This window comes from Sorex araneus, chromosome 1, assembly GCF_027595985.1.
Source record: "Sorex araneus isolate mSorAra2 chromosome 1, mSorAra2.pri, whole genome shotgun sequence".
Lineage (NCBI taxonomy): Eukaryota > Metazoa > Chordata > Mammalia > Eulipotyphla > Soricidae > Sorex > Sorex araneus.
In genome coordinates, this window is record NC_073302.1 from 452,472,921 (window position 1) to 452,490,807 (window position 17,887).

Sequence of the window (17,887 nt, forward strand, 5' to 3'; positions counted from 1 at the left end):
AAACCTAAGCTCCTTGTGGCAAGGGGGAAAGGACAAACCAATGATATCCAACAGTCAGTGAGCAGAGTAGGTGTGACAGGGAGGGTCAGTCAGTGTGAGCAGAGCAGGTGTGACAGGGAGGGTCAGTCAGTGAGAGCAGAGCAGGTGTGACGGAGGGTCAGTGAGCAGAGCAGGTGTGACAGGGAGGGTCAGTGAGCAGAGTAGGTGTGACAGGGAGGGTCAGTGAGTGAGAGCAGAGCAGGTGTGACAGGGAGGGTCAGTATGAGCAGAGCAGGTGTGACAGGGAGGGTCAGTGAGCAGAGTAGGTGTGACAGGGAGGGTCAGTGAGTGAGAGCAGAGCAGTTGTGACAGGGAGGGTCAGTGAGTGAGAGCAGAGCAGGTGTGACAGGGAGGGTCAGTATGAGCAGAGCAGGTGTGACAGGGAGGGTCAGTGAGCAGAGTAGGTGTGACAGGGAGGGTCAGTGAGTGAGAGCAGAGCAGGTGTGACAGGGAGGGTCAGTATGAGCAGAGCAGGTGTGACAGGGAGGGTCAGTGAGCAGAGTAGGTGTGACAGGGAGGGTCAGTGAGTGAGAGCAGAGCAGGTGTGACAGGGAGGGTCAGTGAGCAGAGCAGGTGTGACAGGGAGGGTCAGTGAGCAGAGTAGGTGTGACAGGGAGGGTCAGTGAGCAGAGCAGGTGTGACAGGGAGGGTCAGTGTGAGCACCTGTATTAGGGCTTCCAAGGGAGGCTCAGTCAGCCTGGTGGGAACTCCCTCCTCCTGGATAAAATGATTAGAGACAGGAGCATCAGCCATGAACTCTAAAGCTCCTTCTGTGTACATGGCACAACTTGTCAGTCCTGAGGAGCCTGCCCGGGCGCTCGGCAGAAGAGCAGCACGACGCACACAGCGGGACTGGAGTGCAGGGGCAGTGTAGGTCTGGCAAGTGTCCCGAGTCACTTGGTGCTAATGAAAATTCAGTATGGATATCTCTCATGAGGCAGTTTATCGAATAAATCTAATAAAATTTAAAGGAGAGTTTCAGACCAGCATATCTCACGAATCCATACACTAATATCCTTAGCAGGGTGTTAGCGAACGCAATAGTGACACCCAAGCAGCCCCCGGAGCCAGAGAGAACTGAGAGGCTGATGCGTACCCTTGTGTAGGAGGCTGAGTCCATCCCGGTCACCCAGGACTCGGCCCTACCTGGTGCTGCATCTGCCCCGCCCAAGCGACATCGCCTGGTCGGAATGTGAGATTGCTGATCTTAACAGGGTAGAGGACCTGTATAATCAGGTATTTCTGTTCAGCACAGTGAAAGACGGCGGCATAAACGCAGTGAGAAAGAAAAAGGGTAGGAAAGAGAAAGGCCCCCTTGAGGTTGGGGGCAGCTCCCAGTTTAGAGGTTGGGGGCGCGGCTCGTGCATACAGCGAGTCAGAGGTGGGCTCGGGCCAGCCCTGTGCCCTTGGTGGCAGGGAACCAGGGTGGAGGCCTTGCAGCGTCTGGACGCAGCCGAGGCAGGGGCCAGGCTCCAGACCCCAACACGAGGGAAGGCCCTCGCACGGAGCAGGTGCTCAAGTGAGGCTTCCAGTAAGAGGGTAGGTGGCCTTGGGGTGCGGGGTGCAGCGTTATGAGCCAGCACCCGGTCCTGAAGTCTGTCTGGAAATGATCAGGCGCGGTGAGGCCAGTTCTGAAGAAGGTAAACTCAGCCATCGAGAGGAATGGGGGGCTGGAGGGGCGTGCCGCTGGCAGGTCGTTGGCCTGGCACCAGCCAGCCCGGGTTCGGTCCTCGCATCCCATACGGTCCTGTGAGCACCACCAGGAGTGACCCCGGAGAACTGTTGGGTGTGGCCCCAAACAAATGAAGCCATGTTTTGCTGGCCAGGACAGCGAGGGTCCAGGAGTCCCGGGCCTCAAAGCCCGCCTGTCCCAGGGAGGGCGAGGGCTGTGGGCACGGGTGTGGGACTTCCTCGGTGGTGGACGGGCTGGATGTGTGGCCGGCACACAGCGGGCTGCCTTGGAAAGGGCACTGGTGGGGTCTGCACCTTGCTCCCGCAGGCTCCACACATGCACGCGGGGAGGGGGGGGCGCGGGCAGAGCCGGCGGGTGCCACCGCGCTGGGCCCAGCTGACTGCCTCATCTCTGTATCTCTGTGCAAGGACACGCAGCACAAAGCTGCTTCGCCTGATCGACTTGGACTTCTCATTCACGTTCTCCCTCATGGACCTGCCGCCGGTCAGCGAGTACGACATGTACATCAGGAACTTCGGGAAGAAGAATACCAAGCAGGTGAGGCCTGCGGAGAGGCCCACACCCTCAGACCGGGCCCCGCAGCCCCAAGGTGAGATCTGGAATAAGGTGGCCACAGGGCCCAGGACAGACCTGAGCAATCGTTCCTGGACGCATCTCTCCTGCCTGCTGCTGCTGACCTCGCCTGGAGTGTCCGCCTTGTCAGGACCTGCTCTTAGCTCTGGAGCTCTCCCTCAGCCTTCTGCTGAGTGCCCCTCCCTGGCCTCTGGTGCTCAGCCTCACTACTCAAACCGTCTTAGTCCTGAGCACTCCCATTGATGGAGAGAATCTGCACTTCTCTCACATAGAGTGATCAGATACACAGCAGCCGCCCTGTCATACACTGTGCCCACTTACCCGACAGCCTCCCTCAGGTACAGTGACCACTTACCCGACAGCCTCCCTCAGGTACAGTGACCACTTACCCGACAGCCTCCCTCAGGTACAGTGATACGGTGACCGCTTACCTGATAGCCTCTGTCAGGTACAGTGACCACTTACCCGACGGCCGCCTCTCCTGTAGAGTGATCATGCTTATGAGAACCACCTTGCCCACAGGTTGTGAGGTCTGACTAAGGGTCATCTAACACTTCTTATGACCTGCCCGTGCCGTGAGTCTCCCTGCCCTGTGGTCCAGGTGGTCCCCCCGGGGCGAAGGTCCTGCACAGCCCCAGGCTCTCCCCACATGGTCCCGGTCTGCTCTCTGTGCTGCCCCGGGCACTGTATGTTCACGGAGCTGCTGTTTTGACTGACTGTGCTTGGCTTGGAAGCCAGTGTGTTCTGTGAGAATAGGTGTTGGGCTGCTGAGTTTAGACTTTAGGAAACACTTGCGAAGGGCATGCCTGGATACACCAAGTGTTCAGGGTGCGGACACTGAGAAACTGGTTCCATTTAATTAGCTTTAACGAAGGCCAGAGAACCGGGGGGTCGATCCCATCCCGTCGTAACCTCGTTCAGTACCCTGCACTCGGCTGGTGGCGTCAGTGTGCTGAAGGAACAGGGGACCTGTGCTCGATGCCCGGAGACGCACAGCAGCTACCAGCCGGCTCATGCAGCCCACGTTGTCTCCCAGGCTTACGTTCAGTACAACGAAGACAGCGTGGACAGGGACATTCAGACCGAGGAGGTCGAGAGCCGGGAGGCGTGGACCCAGCACCCTGCCGAGGGCGCGGCTGTGTGCGGCGGTGAGTGCTTTGGGCTCTTGTCCGTGACAGTTCTTGTTCCTCGGTGTTGGGGCCACACCTGACTGCTCAGGGATCTCTCCTGACGGGGACTGGGGGGCCTTATGGGGTCCCTGGGTTGACCCAGGCGGGCCATGTGCTTGGCCGTGCGGTGCTTTGTCCGTGAGAGTCTCTGCACCCCCCTCGGGGCTGCGTTTCTCCCCTCTCTGCGTGTTCTTCCTCTCCCTTGGGGGCAGCGTGAGGAACGGGGGGAAGTTTTCTTTAAGGGATAAACTACGTTTCTGTGCTCCTGCCGTCAGTGCTGGGCTGGCTCCAGGTGGGTGCCCACGGGCTCTGGGACTGCCGCTGGGCTGGCCCTGGGGGAGTCGCACTCGGGACTGCTCCTGGGGTGGTGCTCAGACAGCCGTGAGGCTCACTGTGCTTGCTGGCGCGCTCGTTACCCTGCGCCCGTAGAGCTGGCCAGTGTCTCTGCACGGTGGGGAGCGCCGCCCCCCCCCCCCCCCCCCCGCTCAGGAAACCATGCGACTCCGTAGGTAGCGAGACTCGGGATCCGGCTGATGCCTCAGTGGTGCTGAAGATCGACACGCCACGGCTGTCTGCCTTTCTGCGGTCAGCTTGTCAGGTACGCCTGTGCCGGCCGCCCTCGGGACGAGCCACGCCTCAGACTCCGCACCTGTGGGAGTCGCTTGCCTTTCAGAGCCGCAGAGACTGCCACTGACAGGTGGTGCAGCGAGCGCCCAGCTGGGGTCTGTGAACCCATAAACGTGGCTTAGGGTTGCTCACGGAGTCTGGGAAGGATGGGACTCTTAGCAGGACGGGAAGGCCTGTGTTACCTAGAGACAGCTCATGGTCACTGCCTCTCCGGTCAGCCCCCCTCAGCTCTTCAGAGCCATTCCCGAGTAACGTACTGTTTTTCTGCAGCTGTGTATGCTTGGGTCTGGGGCCCCACCAGCAGTGCCCAGGGATCACTGGCACAGGGTTTGCACCTGCTCTGCAGTGACGGGGGTCCGTGGGGGTCTGCTGTGTGTGAGGCAGGTGCCTTCATCCTGTACCATCTCTGCTTCCTGCCTCCCAAGTACTAGGTGTGAGTCCCCCAGGGAAAAGGCTGGGTTGGCTGACATTCTTCCCGTCACGTGTCCCCCGAGCTGAGCTTGGAGTCGGAGTGCAGGTTCCCGGCAGCGTTCCACAAGCAGGCTGAGCCCGGCCCTGTGCCTTCGAGGGCCGTCTCTGACCTTGTCGGGAAGGGCCTTGTCCACACGCGGGGAATGTGCTTGCACGTCATGTTAGACTTGTTCACTTTTGTGATGACGGGGGAGCCTCCGGCCCGGGTGTTCCCCGGGGGCTGGGTGTCGGGGTGTTGGGGTATGGGCAGCCCTGGCTGCAGCGTGGACAGAGCCCATGCCTCTGCAGGGCGGGAGCCTCAGTGCCGTCGGCCCTGAGGGCTGCACAGGGTGGGCTCCGGCTCCTGGTCACAGTGCTCGGGAAGTGTACGAAGCGGGTGTCTCAGCTGGGCGCTGGGTGGGTCCCAGGACATTCCACGGGAGCCACAGGTGAAAATCACGCCCACGGGTGCCAGCCAGTTGGACAGGAGCTGCAGGAAGGGAACCAGGTCGGAGGGGCCCGAGCTCAGAAAGGCTGAGAAACACGACCCCGGCCCTGCACTGCGCCTCGGCCGGTCGTGTGCGCTGGAGCAGCGTGGGTCCCGCTTTGCAGAGCCAGTCTGAGACGCGGTGTGAGGTGCGGTCTGAGCCTGGAGCAGCACTGGCCGGGGGTACGGGACCGGGCTGGGCTGGCCCGAACCGTCACCCTCTTCGCACTGTCGGGCTCACAGGACGTTCCTCCCCTGAGCGAGCCCACAGCACACCCGCTCCACACACCACCCTGCCCGCCCTCCAGCATGGCCCCTGCCGTCCCCTCCTGCAGCACTTTCTCCCGAGGTCATCCCGTGGACTCTACAGCACATCCCTGCCTATGCCAGTGCTGCCAGTCGTGCGAGGTGCTCCCGCCTGGGCCTTGCCGGCCCCTCTGCTGGCCCCCTCAGGTCCCCACACCCTCCGTGTCCCCAGTTGTGCGAGTCGTGCGAGGTGCTCCCGCCTGGGCTTTGCCGGCCCCTCTGCTGGCCCCCTCAGGTCCCCACACCTTCCGTGTCCCCAGTCGTGCTAGGTGCTCCCGCCTGGGCTTTGCCGGCCCCTCGGCAAGCCCCCTCAGGTTCCCACACTCTCCGTGTCCCCAGTCGTGTGAGTCGTGTGAGGTGCTCCCGCCTGGGCTTTGCCGGCCCCTCTGCAGGCCCCCTCAGGTCCCCACACCCTCCGTGTCCCGGTGCTCCCTCTGCCTTATCCTGATGAGTGATCTTCTCTGTTCTGGCTCTTGCTCATCACTGAGCAGCAGACGTGCTTGATGCCACATACTTGTATCTTGTTTACTAAGGAAAGTTATGTTTGGTTTTTTTCAAATAAAGTAGTGGTGTTTATTTGATTGATTTTAGATTTGTAAATCAGGGAGCACAAATTTAGGCATCAGCCAAAACTATGACCCACTAGGCTCCTTTAGGTCCACAGTGCTTGGGGCTGGCTCCTGTCTCTGTGCTCAGCGATCACTCTGTGTGGGGTCGGGACCATAGGGGTGCCAGATTTCGAATCTGAATTGGCCACATGCAAGGCAAATAAATGCCCTACCTGCTGTACCATTGCTCTAGTCCTTTAAGGTGATTTTTAAAAAGGTGTTTTAGGGTCCATGGTTCACGGTATCGGTACTGGCAGGATTTCATACAAAAAGCATTCCAGGACCCCCTCTGCACGGGTGTCACTGCCTTGGCCCATCCCACCACCCCACTCCTGCCCTTCACCATTCTTCTTCTTTTGACCTTTGGCCTGCACCCTTTGAGGTGTTTCTCCTGCTCTACACTCAGGGACTCACTGCTGGTGGACCTGAGGGACAATGGGGGAGCCAGCGGCCACGCCCAGGCGGCTGCGTGCAAGGTGCTTGGCTCCAGCCCTGCCCCCCTTATTGTTAACGGACACGGGGAACAGTAAATAGTGGCTGCCCTTTGGCTAGGTGAGGGGTCCACACTGTCACCTCGACATCAACTTCAGTCATTTCTGTTGTTACTTGAAGAACAGTGATTTCATTCTGTTAACTTTTTCTAGAGTTAAACTTGACGAGTAGGTGAAGCTAACAAGTAGATAATGACCTGCATGTTTTGGTTGCTCTTGTCACAGTGGACAGCTACAGTGTTTATTAAGGACTGCTCACTTGTCTTGAAAGGTGATTTCAGTTTTGCTGGAAGAGGATCGAGTGGCCCGGGAGCCCAGCTGGAGCCAGGGGGCGCAGGACTGCACCCTGCCGCTCAGTGAAAGCGCCTTTGTGCTGAACACCAGCCTGCCCTTCCTCCAGGGTGAGCGCCAGGAACAGGGACGCCAGACAGCGATGGGCAGAGCTTAGCTGTGCGGGCCCGGGGCCCGCTGTGTCCGCCTGTGACTCTGAAGGTCATTTGGTGGGGACTGAGATGCGAAGGCTCCAGCAGCCTCTTTGGGGCTTTGAGTCGAGGCGAGGGTGTACCTGGGCCAGGAGCAGGTCAGGAGCTGCTGCTCTTTGCTTCTCTCAGGGGAGCCCGCACAGAGCCAGACCCATGCCGCCTGTTCTCTGTCCCGGCTCGCTGGGGCCTCGGGCCCAGTGCTCCACGGTCTCCCAGACTGTGCCTGGGGTGGCGCTGAGCCCTGAGCCAGGGTAGCCCTGCAAACCAAGCAGCCAGCCCCCCGCCACCCTGCGCGCTGCTGAACAGGTGTCCCTTCTCTGAGTAGGTCGGCCGGTGTCCTGCCTGCACGCCTCTCTGGTCCAGCGGCAGACGGTGGTGTCTGTGCACGGCCTCCCCGCGCAGAACTCGGGCCAGGCGCTGGACAGCAGGCACGTGCTCTGCGTCTGGGATCTCTGGCAGCCCTCGGGGCCCCAGAAGGTCCTGATATGTGAGTCGCAGGTATGGCCCGGGCGGGTCCGGGGGAGGGGTACCGACAGGGCGGTGGGGCTCGTGCAGCCCGCGCCCCTCTGGGGGTGGACAGGACGTGGGTGTCGTGTCTGTGCCCAGCGCGCATCTTTCCCCTCAGGTGACCTGTTGCTGCTTCTCCCCCTTCAAACCGTTTCTGCTGTTTGCGGGCACAGCTCACGGCTCAGTGGTGGTGTGGGACCTCAGGGAGGACTCAAGACTTCATCACCACATGAAGCTGAGTGGCTGCCTCTGGACCTTCCGGATGTCCACCTTCTCCACTGGTCAGTGTCCCTGTCTGCTGTCAGGCGGCTTTGGGACAGGCGCGGCTGCCCAGAGGAGCCTGGGGGCTCTGACGTCTGCGTGGAGCTTGCAGGGTGCAGGGCCGGCCAGGGCCACGGGCGGGCAGAGCCGCCTGCAGGGAAACTCAGGCAGGTTGGCGCATGCACTCAGGCTGGTGCCTCAGGGGCAAGAGGGGGCGGAGGGAACCAGAGTCACCGAGCCTCCAGGATTCCTGCTGTGCTGTGTGCCACAGCCTTGGCCACGGCCACTTGCAGCCACAGCCACAGCCACACAGCTGCAGCAATGTCACAGCCACAGCCACACAGCTGCAGCAGTGTCACAGCCACAGCCGCACAGCTGCAGCAATGTCGCAGCCACAGCCGCACAGCTGCAGCAATGTCACAGCCACAGCCGCACAGCTGCAGCAATGTCACAGCCACAGCCGCACAGCTGCAGCAATGTCGCAGCCACAGCCGCACAGCTGCAGCAGTGTCGCAGCCACAGCCGCACAGCTGCAGCAGTGTCGCAGCCACAGCCGCACAGCTGCAGCAGTGTCGCAGCCACAGCCGCACAGCTGCAGCAGTGTCGCAGCCACAGCCGCACAGCTGCAGCAGTGTCGCAGCCACAGCCGCACAGCTGCAGCAGTGTCGCAGCCACAGCCGCACAGCTGCAGCAGTGTCGCAGCCACAGCCGCACAGCTGCAGCAGTGTCGCAGCCACAGCCGCACAGCTGCAGCAGTGTCGCAGCCACAGCCGCACAGCTGCAGCAGTGTCGCAGCCACAGCCGCACAGCTGCAGCAGTGTCGCAGCCACAGCCGCACAGCTGCAGCAATGTCACACCCACAGCCACACAGCTGCAGCCACAACTCTTAGCAGCTCTACCCCCAGTGCGCCACACCCACGGCCACACCTCCAGCCGCAGCCGCAGGCCCGGCAGCTCAGTGGTCAGGCGGTGCCGAGCACGGCCTGTCTCTACCCAGGACCCGCCTCACGCACGGCTGGGTTTCTTGTCTCTCCTTCTGCCCCCCGCTGCCAGGTAGCGGGGCCTGTGGAGCTCTCCCAAGGGTAGAGGCCCTCACATGCTGCTCGCGTGTTGTGGGGTGACTCCACACGTCACCCAGGTTGTGGCATACGGCAGCTCATGTATATTTACTCAGTTCACACGTGTGGTTTTGTGCTGTAGCGTGCTTTACTGCTGGGGTCTGTGGTAGGGTTCCACATGCGTGGGCAGCAGTTGGCAGGAGGGAGCGGTGCCCTGGCCCTCAGCCTGGGCCCTGGGCCTGATCCCCCTACCAGCCTGGGAGGGTTGGATCTGGGTGACTGTCCGTTGTGTCTCCACCTCAGATGGCACCCTCACGTCCGTGAGCCACCGGAGCCCACTGCAGGCCATCGAGCCCGTGTCCACGGCCGTCTACAGGAAGCAGAGCCTTGTGCTGTCCCCCTTCTCCACTCAGGAAGGTACTGCCCCTGCCCGTGCCCCGCCTGCACAGTCCGGGCTCCCCGGGTGCAGCACGTCTCCACTTCTGTCTCCATCAGAGATGTCGGGCTTGTCCTTCCACGTGGCGTCTTTGGACGAGAGTGGCGTTCTCAACGTGTGGGTGAGTGAGTCCCGCACCGCCAGGCCCGGGAAGGAGTGTGGAGTCACGTGGGCGGGGAGGAGGGCTCTGTCATGGAGACCGGGCGGGGACAGAGGCTTGGGGAGAAGTGACGGTGCGGGTCCAGAGGGCCGAGGCCAGCACTTGGAATTGCTTCCTGTGGGGGTATCTCTGGACAGTGCCCAGTGACTCAGAGCCTTGGGAACCTGCTGATGCCACCTGGGAATTAGGAGCTGGGCTAACGCTCACGTCCACCTTCTGTTTCTAGGTGGTGGTGGAATTACCAAAGGCAGATCTTGCAGGTTCAATAAGTGACTTAGGTAACTATGAAACAGAAAAACCGATTTTCATCAGCGTTTCTGAGACAGATTCGAGACACCGTGACTGCTCTGGATGGTCAGTCTGCGTCCTGCCAGTGGGGACAGGAATGACTGTGTGACTTGGCCTCTGAGTGGACCCTGTGGCCTGGAGAAAAGACGAGGGACGTTGAGGTTGCTCACACCTTTGCTGCTGGCCACAGTCACCCCTGAGGAGCAGCATGTCGGGCTCCTGGGACCTGTTGGGACATGCGGCCACCAGGCACCCTTCGCCTCCCTGCCGCTGTTCCTGCACAGCCACCTGTTTGTGTGGTGCTGACCCCAACGGTCCTCTGAGGAGGACGGGGAGCTCAGCCCTGGGCCCTGGGGGGTGGCAGCCCGAGAACAGCTGTTCACAGTCAGCACCCAGTGCTGTAGCAGCTGGCCACCTAGTTTAGTAGGGGCCCTCCCTGGTTCTGAGAGCCATCTATGCTGCGTCAGAGCACAGCTGTGGCTGCAGGTCCGAGCTGTGAGCTTGGTGGTAAGGGCCGGACTGCACAGCATGCATTAGTGGGTCAGGACTAGGGCCCGTCCACTCTGCATTAGTGGGTCAGGACTAGGGCCCGTCCACTGTGCATTAGTGGGTGAGGACTAGGGCCCGTCCACTGTGCATTAGTGGGTCAGGTCTAGGCCCCGTCCACTCTGCATTAGTGGGTCAGGACTAGGGCCCGTCCACTGTGCATTAGTGGGTGAGGACTAGGGCCCGTCCACTGTGCATTAGTGGGTCAGGACTAGGCCCCGTCCACTCTGCATTAGTGGGTGAGGACTAGGGCCCGTCCACTGTGCATTAGTGGGTCAGGTCTAGGCCCCGTCCACTCTGCATTAGTGGGTCAGGACTAGGCCCCGTCCACTGTGCATTAGTGGGTCAGGACTAGGGCCCGTCCACTGTGCATTAGTGGGTGAGGACTAGGGCCCATCCACTGTGCATTAGTGGGTCAGGTCTAGGCCCCGTCCACTCTGCATTAGTGGGTCAGGACTAGGCCCTGTCCACTGTGCACTAGTGGGTCAGGACTAGGCCCCGTCCATTCTGCATTAGTGGGTCAGAACTAGGCCCCGTCCACTGTGCATTAGTGGGTCAGGACTAGGCCCCGTCCACTGTGCATTAGTGGGTCAGGACTAGGGCCCATCCACTGTGCATTAGTGGGTCAGGACTAGGGCCCGTCCACTGTGCATTAGTGGGTCAGGACTAGGCCCCGTCCACTGTGCATTAGTGGGTCAGGACTAGGCCCCGTCCACTGTGCATTAGTGGGTCAGGACTAGGCCCCGTCCACTGTGCATTAGTGGGTCAGGACTAGGCCCCGTCCACTGTGCATTAGTGGGTCAGGACTAGGCCCCGTCCACTGTGCATTAGTGGGTCAGGACTAGGCCCTGTCCACTCTGCATTAGTGGGTGAGGACTAGGCCCTGTCCACTCTGCATTAGTGGGTCAGGACTAGGCCCCATCCACTGTGCATTACTGGGTCAGGACTAGGCCCTGTCCACTCTGCATTAGTGGGTGAGGACTAGGCCCTGTCCACTGTGCATTAGTGGGTCAGGACTAGGCCCCGTCCACTGTGCATTAGTGGGTGAGGACTAGGCCCCGTCCATTCTGCATTAGTGGGTGAGGACTAGGGCCCATCCACTGTGCATTACTGGGTCAGGTCTAGGCCCCGTCCACTCTGCATTAGTGGGTGAGGACTAGGCCCTGTCCATTGTGCATTAGTGGGTCAGGACTAGGTCCTGTCCACTGTGCATTACTGGGTCAGGTCTAGGCCCTGTCCACTCTGCATTAGTGGGTCAGGTCTAGGCCCCGTCCACTCTGCATTAGTGAGTCGGGTCTAGGTCCTGTTCAGGGCCCATTAGGAGTCAGGACTGGGCTCCTGCACAGGGCTGGCTGTGCCCACAGTGGCCTGGCCCACTCCTGGTGCCTGCAGCACCAGAGGTCAGCAGTTGTGCAGCAGCCTGGCTCCCCTAGGGTCCTGTGGCGGAGCTGTGCAGGAATCACCCTGCTGCGGTGCTGGGAGGTCCAGTCTGGACTCTGTTCACACGTGTGGTCAGGGTAGTGTCCTTCACTCAACAGATGAGGGACGGCCGTGTGCAGTGGCTCTTCTGGTGCTGGGGCAGCAGTCTCCTGGGAGAGTGACCCTGCCAGGGAGGCCAGGGCCAGCCCAGGTATCCAGGGACTTCGGGGCACTGGCTCTGGTTGCATAAGCAGCTGTTTGGGGCCTCTGGTGCATCTCTCCCCATGCCAGTGCCCAGGCGGGGGGTAGAGGGGACCAGCCCCGGGAGGGTGGCAGGGGCTGTGCAGGCTGGGAGCCTGGCAGAAACAGGGAAGGATGAGTCACGTGTCAGGACCGACACCAGGAGCTGGGGGATCATCGAGGCCAGGACGCCTGAGTGGTCAGTACGGGCCCTTGTGCTCAGTCTGCGGCCTTCTCTCCCTTGTCCATGCCCCAGAACATCACAGGCTTCTGCCTGCAGATGCACCTTCCCCTGGCGCAGTGTCAGAACCCCCCTCAGAAGCATGCGATTGCTCAGCTCGTGGCCAGAGGCGCGTTCATCCTGGTCTTTGTTCTCAGGGTTGATCCCGGGAGGAAGGGTGAAGCTGGTGCACAGCACAGTGATTCGGCTGACCAGGAGGTGAGTCCTCCTCCCAACAGCCCCGGGCGGCCCTCCCCCAGAATGCTCCTCCCTGGAGAAGTGCCCACGGAGACCTGGGCACAGCCAGGACCGCCTGCTCAGGTGGGACAGTGGGGCCCATCAGAGGGAGGCACGACACATTCTTCTTGGAGAGAGACCCTCTTTCCTCACCTGGTACCGCTTCACTGGTTCTTACAGCTTTACTGCAGCTCTGAGGTTTAAAGTATGAGCTTCCACAGTCGCTAAACTAACATCAGATTTATTCACAAGTTAAGATTATCTGTCTTACATACCTGAAGGAGAGAGAATTCCATTAAATATAGAAAGTCCTTGTGCTCGGAAATGTTCTGATTACTGAATTCCCTGAGACTGTCACTTCCTTCGGTGAAGCACAGTGCTGTCAACAGCACGTGAGTCATGAAACACGAGAACTTTGATTTCTCTCCACAGACAGGAATCTTCTGGGTTCCATTAATAATTTTTTTTTTTTTTTTGGTCACACCTGGCGATGCACAGGGGTTACTCCTGGCTCTGCACTCAGGAATTACTCCTGACGGTGCTCAGGGGACCATATGGGATGCTGGGAATCGAACCTGGGTTGGCCGTGTGCAAGGCAAACGCCCTCCCCGCTGTGCTATCGCTCCAGCCCCTCCATTAATAAATTGTGATGTTACTAGTTTCAGTTATGGACAAGGACTCTGGTTTTAAGAAATCATCTTGTTTCCTAGAAATAATGATGGTCTCAGACTATGTCCTCACTCATACATGGTTTTACATCAGTGTCAGATCTACTCCCAGTACTCTTGGTGTCTCCATGTCACTGTCACATTGAGTTCTCGTGCTGTGGGTGGCTCCACATCTCTGTGGCGTTTAGTCCTCGTATTCATGTCACTGTCCCATCCAGATCTTGTGCTCACGGTGTCTCCACATCACTGTCCCGTCTAGTCTGTACTCATGATGGTTCATTCTCACTGTCCAGGGCACCTTCAGTCCACATTGTCCACACTGGTGTGCTAACTGGCTGACACGGGTCAGAGAGGCTGAAGGGGAGTTGGGCTTCAGGCAGCTCTCGCTGCTGGGACTCCGAGCTCCGACTGTGCAGAGTGGACAAGTGTACACATGTCCCCAGACCTGTGGCCTTGAGGCCTCCTGGCCGCTGGGTCAGCACCCTTCCCACACAGACCTGTCTGCTGTCCTGCATTCATGCTGGGGTGCTGTGTGTGCTTGCTTGGCGGCCAGCAGGACTGAGGTGGAGGCATTTGGGAGGTCACTCTCAGAAGGGCGCTGGTGGACTGACAGAGGCTGGAAGTCTGTTGTGCAGAGGGGTAAGGGAACACCAGGAGGAGGAAGGTCTTGCTGTTTCACAGGCAGTAGTGAGAGGACATGTGCGGGGCTGTCAGTGTGGTGAGAGGCAGGTGTGGATCGTGGGGCTGGTGTGGGTGCAGTGACGTGAGTGTTGTGAGGAGTTAGAGTACCCTGGGGCTCTAGGTGGTTGTGCACCATCAGGCTGACGTGGGTGTTATGGTTGTGTGTGTGCCGGGAGCTGATATTGACTGTACTGTGGGCTGTCGGGTGATTGGAGAGGTGACTGTATGCCGTGCTACACACGGATCCAGACCTGAGACGGATGATCTCGCCCTGTTCTGAGTGACACTTATGGGACTTGTGGGGGACAGCTGGGAAGGCACCTTGTCCATCTGCCTGGCTGTAGTGGGGATGGCCAGAGGTAGGCAAGATGGCTGGGGATAGATTTGCGACCCTCAGGGACAAGCTGTGGACATGAGGGACATGGTGGCAGGTCCTGGCTTGTTGCTAGCAGTGAGGGAACACAAACACAAGCAACAAAATGAGCAGATTGATGACGAGACCGGAGGGATCTCTAGTGGCCTCAGGCAGGGATGGCCTCTTGTGTATGCCCACAGGGCTGATTTGTGGGGAGCCGCCAACCCTTGCGCACCTCAGGTGGGTACCATAGACCAGAAATGGACAAGAGGTCAGGGAGTCCCAGGCCAGGAATCATGGTCCCATTTCTACTTTCTTCTAGCCTTTTCCAGAGAGGCTTTGAGTGCTGGGGCCCAATGCAGACACTGAATGTGAAGTTCCTGCCTTCAGACCCGAATCACTTCATCGTTGGCACAGATATGGCAAGTGACTTCCTGACTCTGTAGAGGTTTCTGTTGGCCTTTTCACCATGTTGTTTGGGTCTCAGAAGTCGCACCCAGCCTCCCCTGCGCCCCCAGGTCTTGCTGCTGAGTCTGCTGGCCCCCTCATTATAGGGTATCATCAGCCACGGCACAAGACAAGATCTGAGAGTCTCCCCTAGAATGTTCAAGCCTCAACAGCATGGCGTGAGGGCTGCCAAGGTCAGCGTGATCGAGTTCTCGCCGTTTGGAGAGCCTGTGTTCCTGGTAAGCTGCCCGCCTGTCTGGGCAGGGACGTGGCAGGGCCTGTTGGGTTGGAGAACAGGTCCCTGAGGAGCACAGGCCTCAGTGTAAGGAAAGGAGCAGTAGGATATGAGGGACACGTCTCCTAGGTAGCACTCTGTCAATGTAGGTTAGAGTTAACAGGTGTCAGAAAACCTTTGACACAGAACATAAAATCACAGGAATAGTTGCCTAGTGATGTCCTGAATATAGTGCAGGTAGGGGCATCGGGGATTCAGGAGGGTGGCTGGGCAGGACAGATGTTGTGCAGGGTTATGGACACGGGTGAGTTGGGAGGGCCGGGCAGAGGTGCCTCTCAGGGAGAGTGAGAAGGGGCAGGGCTGAGATGACTGGAAATGGGGCATTTCTCTCTCACTCTCAGTGCCGTGCTCCTGAGGGACGACCAGCTACAGGGAAACTCAGCCTTCCCCGTGTAGGATGTGCACCTGCACACTTGCCACATCCCTTTCTCCATATCAGTGCTGAATGCGTGCTTACATGGACGTGTGGCTGTTCCCTCCAGTGACTTCTGTTACTGATTGCTGCTACTTTAGTCCTCAGAAGCCTGAGTAAATTTGGAGCTGGTTCCTTCATCCTTGCAAGCATGCTTCTATTAGTCTTTTCTTCCGGTGCAAAACTCAGCTAACTTTACCCTGAGACCCCAAGGCGTAACGCCTGCGGATACAGTCCTTGAGTTTACTGATGACTAGCACTTATGGAGAAGGGAGCACAGATGTGCCAGGGTGTACAAGGGGATGCTTACTTTTGGTTTTTGAGGCCAGATCACCTGGGAAAAAAACCAAACCAGGTTGGTTTCTGTAAACATTGACAACTACTGTTTAAGAAACATGCTCAGTGCCGAGGCTGAGTAATGGCATGTCCTTTCCCACAGGCTGGCTGTTCTGATGGCAGCATCCGGCTGCACCAGCTGACATCGGAGCGCCCCCTGCTGCAGTGGGACCACAGCACTGAAGGCCATGCTGTCACCCGCTTGCAGTGGTCCCTGACCAGGCCGGCCGTGTTTCTGGTCCAGGACGACACTTCCTGCCTTTATATCTGGGACCTCCTAAAAAATGATTTGGGTCCCGTGGCCAAACAGCCCATCTCTCCAGACAAGTAAGTTGTAGAGCTGCTACTTTAGAGCCAGGTATTCCAATGACATGCATGAAGCAGTGAACCAGACACCCCCCAAAGAGTGGCTCATGTGTGCATTCCAGTGACTTACATATTTGTTTTAGTAGTGCTTCAACACATTACTCATTTTGTTGCTGTTGTTACAGACATCCAAGGGTAAAAGGACAGCTTTGCTCTATTGTCACTGTATGGGTATAGACTAAGGGCTCAGAATTCACACTCACCATGTGAGGTTCCAGGGCTCACACTGCTCTGTCCTGTGGTTGTCACTGTGTGAGTATAGTCTGAAAGTTCAGGATTCACCCTTTGCTATCCTGTTGTTGTCACCTTGTGGGTGTAGTGTGAATATCAGGGTTCACAGGGCTTTGTGGTTGTCACTGTGTGAGTCTGAGAGTCCAGTGCTCATACTGCTTTCTGCCCTGTGGTTGTCATTGCGTGGGTGTAATCTGGTGGTCCAGGTTTCACTGCACTTTCCCATGTTGCCATCGCGTGAGTATAATCTGATGGTCCAGGCTTCACACTGCACAGCCCTGTGCTTATCACTGTGTGGGAATAGTCTGAGGGTCCAGGATTTATATTCACTGTCCTGTTGTTGTCACCTTGTGGGTGTAGTGTGAAGATCAGGGTTCACACTGCTTTGTTCCTGGGTTGTCACTCTGTGGGCATAGTCTGAGAGGACAACTTCACTACCCTTTGTTGCTGTGTGGGAATAGTGTGAGGGTGCAGGTTTCACGCTACACCTTCTGTGGTTATCATCATGTGAAAATAAAGATTTACTGTCTGCTCTCCCCAGTGACAGTGGAAGACCTTGTGATCCCTTAATGTAACCATTTAGCAAATTTAAATTTGTATTTTGAGAGTGACAGAACATTCCCTTTATAAAAATGCAGTCCATGTGCCCAGTACTATTTCTTGCTCTTGCTCTTGCTCTATCTTAGATTGACTGCTGGTCTCATGCAGGCAGTTGTGATCCCAGTGTTCATTATCCTGAGGTCTCGTAGCGGTCAGTGCCCCTGCCTCCCAGTTGGCAGCCGTATTGGGCATCTGCTCCATGAGTGATGGTGCTGCCCATCTCTGTTGGTGGCTTCCCCCCCCCCATCCCTCAGGCTGCTCAGTTTTACAGGAGAGGTGATGCCAGTGTTAGCTAAGCCTCAGGAGGGTCTCCCGAGGTGCCTGTGGTAGTATCATGCTGCTGTACCTGGGCCCAGAACGTGGGGATTGTTTCCGAGTAGGCAACCTAGATGGTTTGTGCCTGCTGTGGTTAAGACTGCGCAGGGCACATCCTGGGAGCACCTGGAGCTCAGACTCAGAGGAGACAGAGAGAGAGACATTCATGATGGCACTGATGTGAGCAGAAGTAGGGAGGGCCCAGGTTGAGGCCCCCTGCAGAGACCTCACTTACCCTCAGCTTTGGGGAGGTGTGAGGGCTTCTGAACCTCCAACTTGGGGACACAGAATGGGCAGTTCAAGCTGGGGGCTCAGTCTCAGGCAGTGAGTCTTCCTGCCGGTGCCTAGGACCTCAACCCCCTTGTGGGCACTCAGTGCCTCAGTCCAGGGCCCACTGAGAGGCAGAGGTGCTTCTGAGCTTTTGTCTCCCGTGTCATGATTGGTCAGAACTGCTCCTTCCTGGAAAGGCCTCAGTCCTGCTGTTCTCTCTCCCCAGGTTGGTGGCCATGACCCTTATGGGAGAGTCAGAACGGCCTGGCGGTGCTTTCCTGGCCCTGGTGCTGGCCAGAGCCTCCGGCAGCATGGACATCCAGTACTTGAAGAGGGAGTGGGCTGTCCCGGTGCCCAATGAGCAGGAAAAGCTTCGTCTGCTTTTGCAGGAGGTCCCTTGCAGAGGGGACAAGTGGAGACGGGTGTGAGGCCACCTCTGAGTACAGGACCATGACATTTTAAAGTTTTACAAGATTTATAAGTTTTACCCAGAGACTCACTGCGTGTCCTGGCACTGTCTGCTCCAATCTGTACAATTTGTATATAACTCAGTCACAGAAAAGTGCTTTGGCTCTGTCAATAAATCACTATTTTTGAATGAAACAGACATCAGT

At 58.3% G+C, this 17,887-nt stretch overlaps 1 protein-coding gene across 6 annotated transcripts in view; it reads left to right on the forward strand.

Annotated features, from left to right (window-relative positions):
• Nucleotides 1-17,887, forward strand: part of DYNC2I1 (dynein 2 intermediate chain 1) — a 47,624-nt gene extending 29,737 nt beyond the window's left edge. For 5 of the 6 annotated variants that reach the window (XM_055140971.1, XM_055140974.1, XM_055140972.1 and 2 more), the window contains 14 exons: nt 2,140-2,269; nt 3,342-3,453; nt 3,984-4,072; nt 6,715-6,844; nt 7,251-7,423; nt 7,551-7,713; nt 9,055-9,168; nt 9,247-9,308; nt 9,574-9,625; nt 12,219-12,279; nt 14,324-14,423; nt 14,556-14,687; nt 15,595-15,818; nt 17,500-17,887. In XM_055140971.1, the coding sequence (XP_054996946.1) occupies nt 2,140-2,269; nt 3,342-3,453; nt 3,984-4,072; nt 6,715-6,844; nt 7,251-7,423; nt 7,551-7,713; nt 9,055-9,168; nt 9,247-9,308; nt 9,574-9,625; nt 12,219-12,279; nt 14,324-14,423; nt 14,556-14,687; nt 15,595-15,818; nt 17,500-17,701 (1,744 nt within the window). In that variant the 3' untranslated portion in view covers nt 17,702-17,887. Of the gene's footprint in view, nt 1-2,139; nt 2,270-3,341; nt 3,454-3,983; nt 4,073-6,714; nt 6,845-7,250; nt 7,424-7,550; nt 7,714-9,054; nt 9,169-9,246; nt 9,309-9,573; nt 9,626-11,719; nt 11,812-12,218; nt 12,280-14,323; nt 14,424-14,555; nt 14,688-15,594; nt 15,819-17,499 lie in introns of those variants that run through there. The other variant, XR_008630434.1, reaches the window with a different exon arrangement.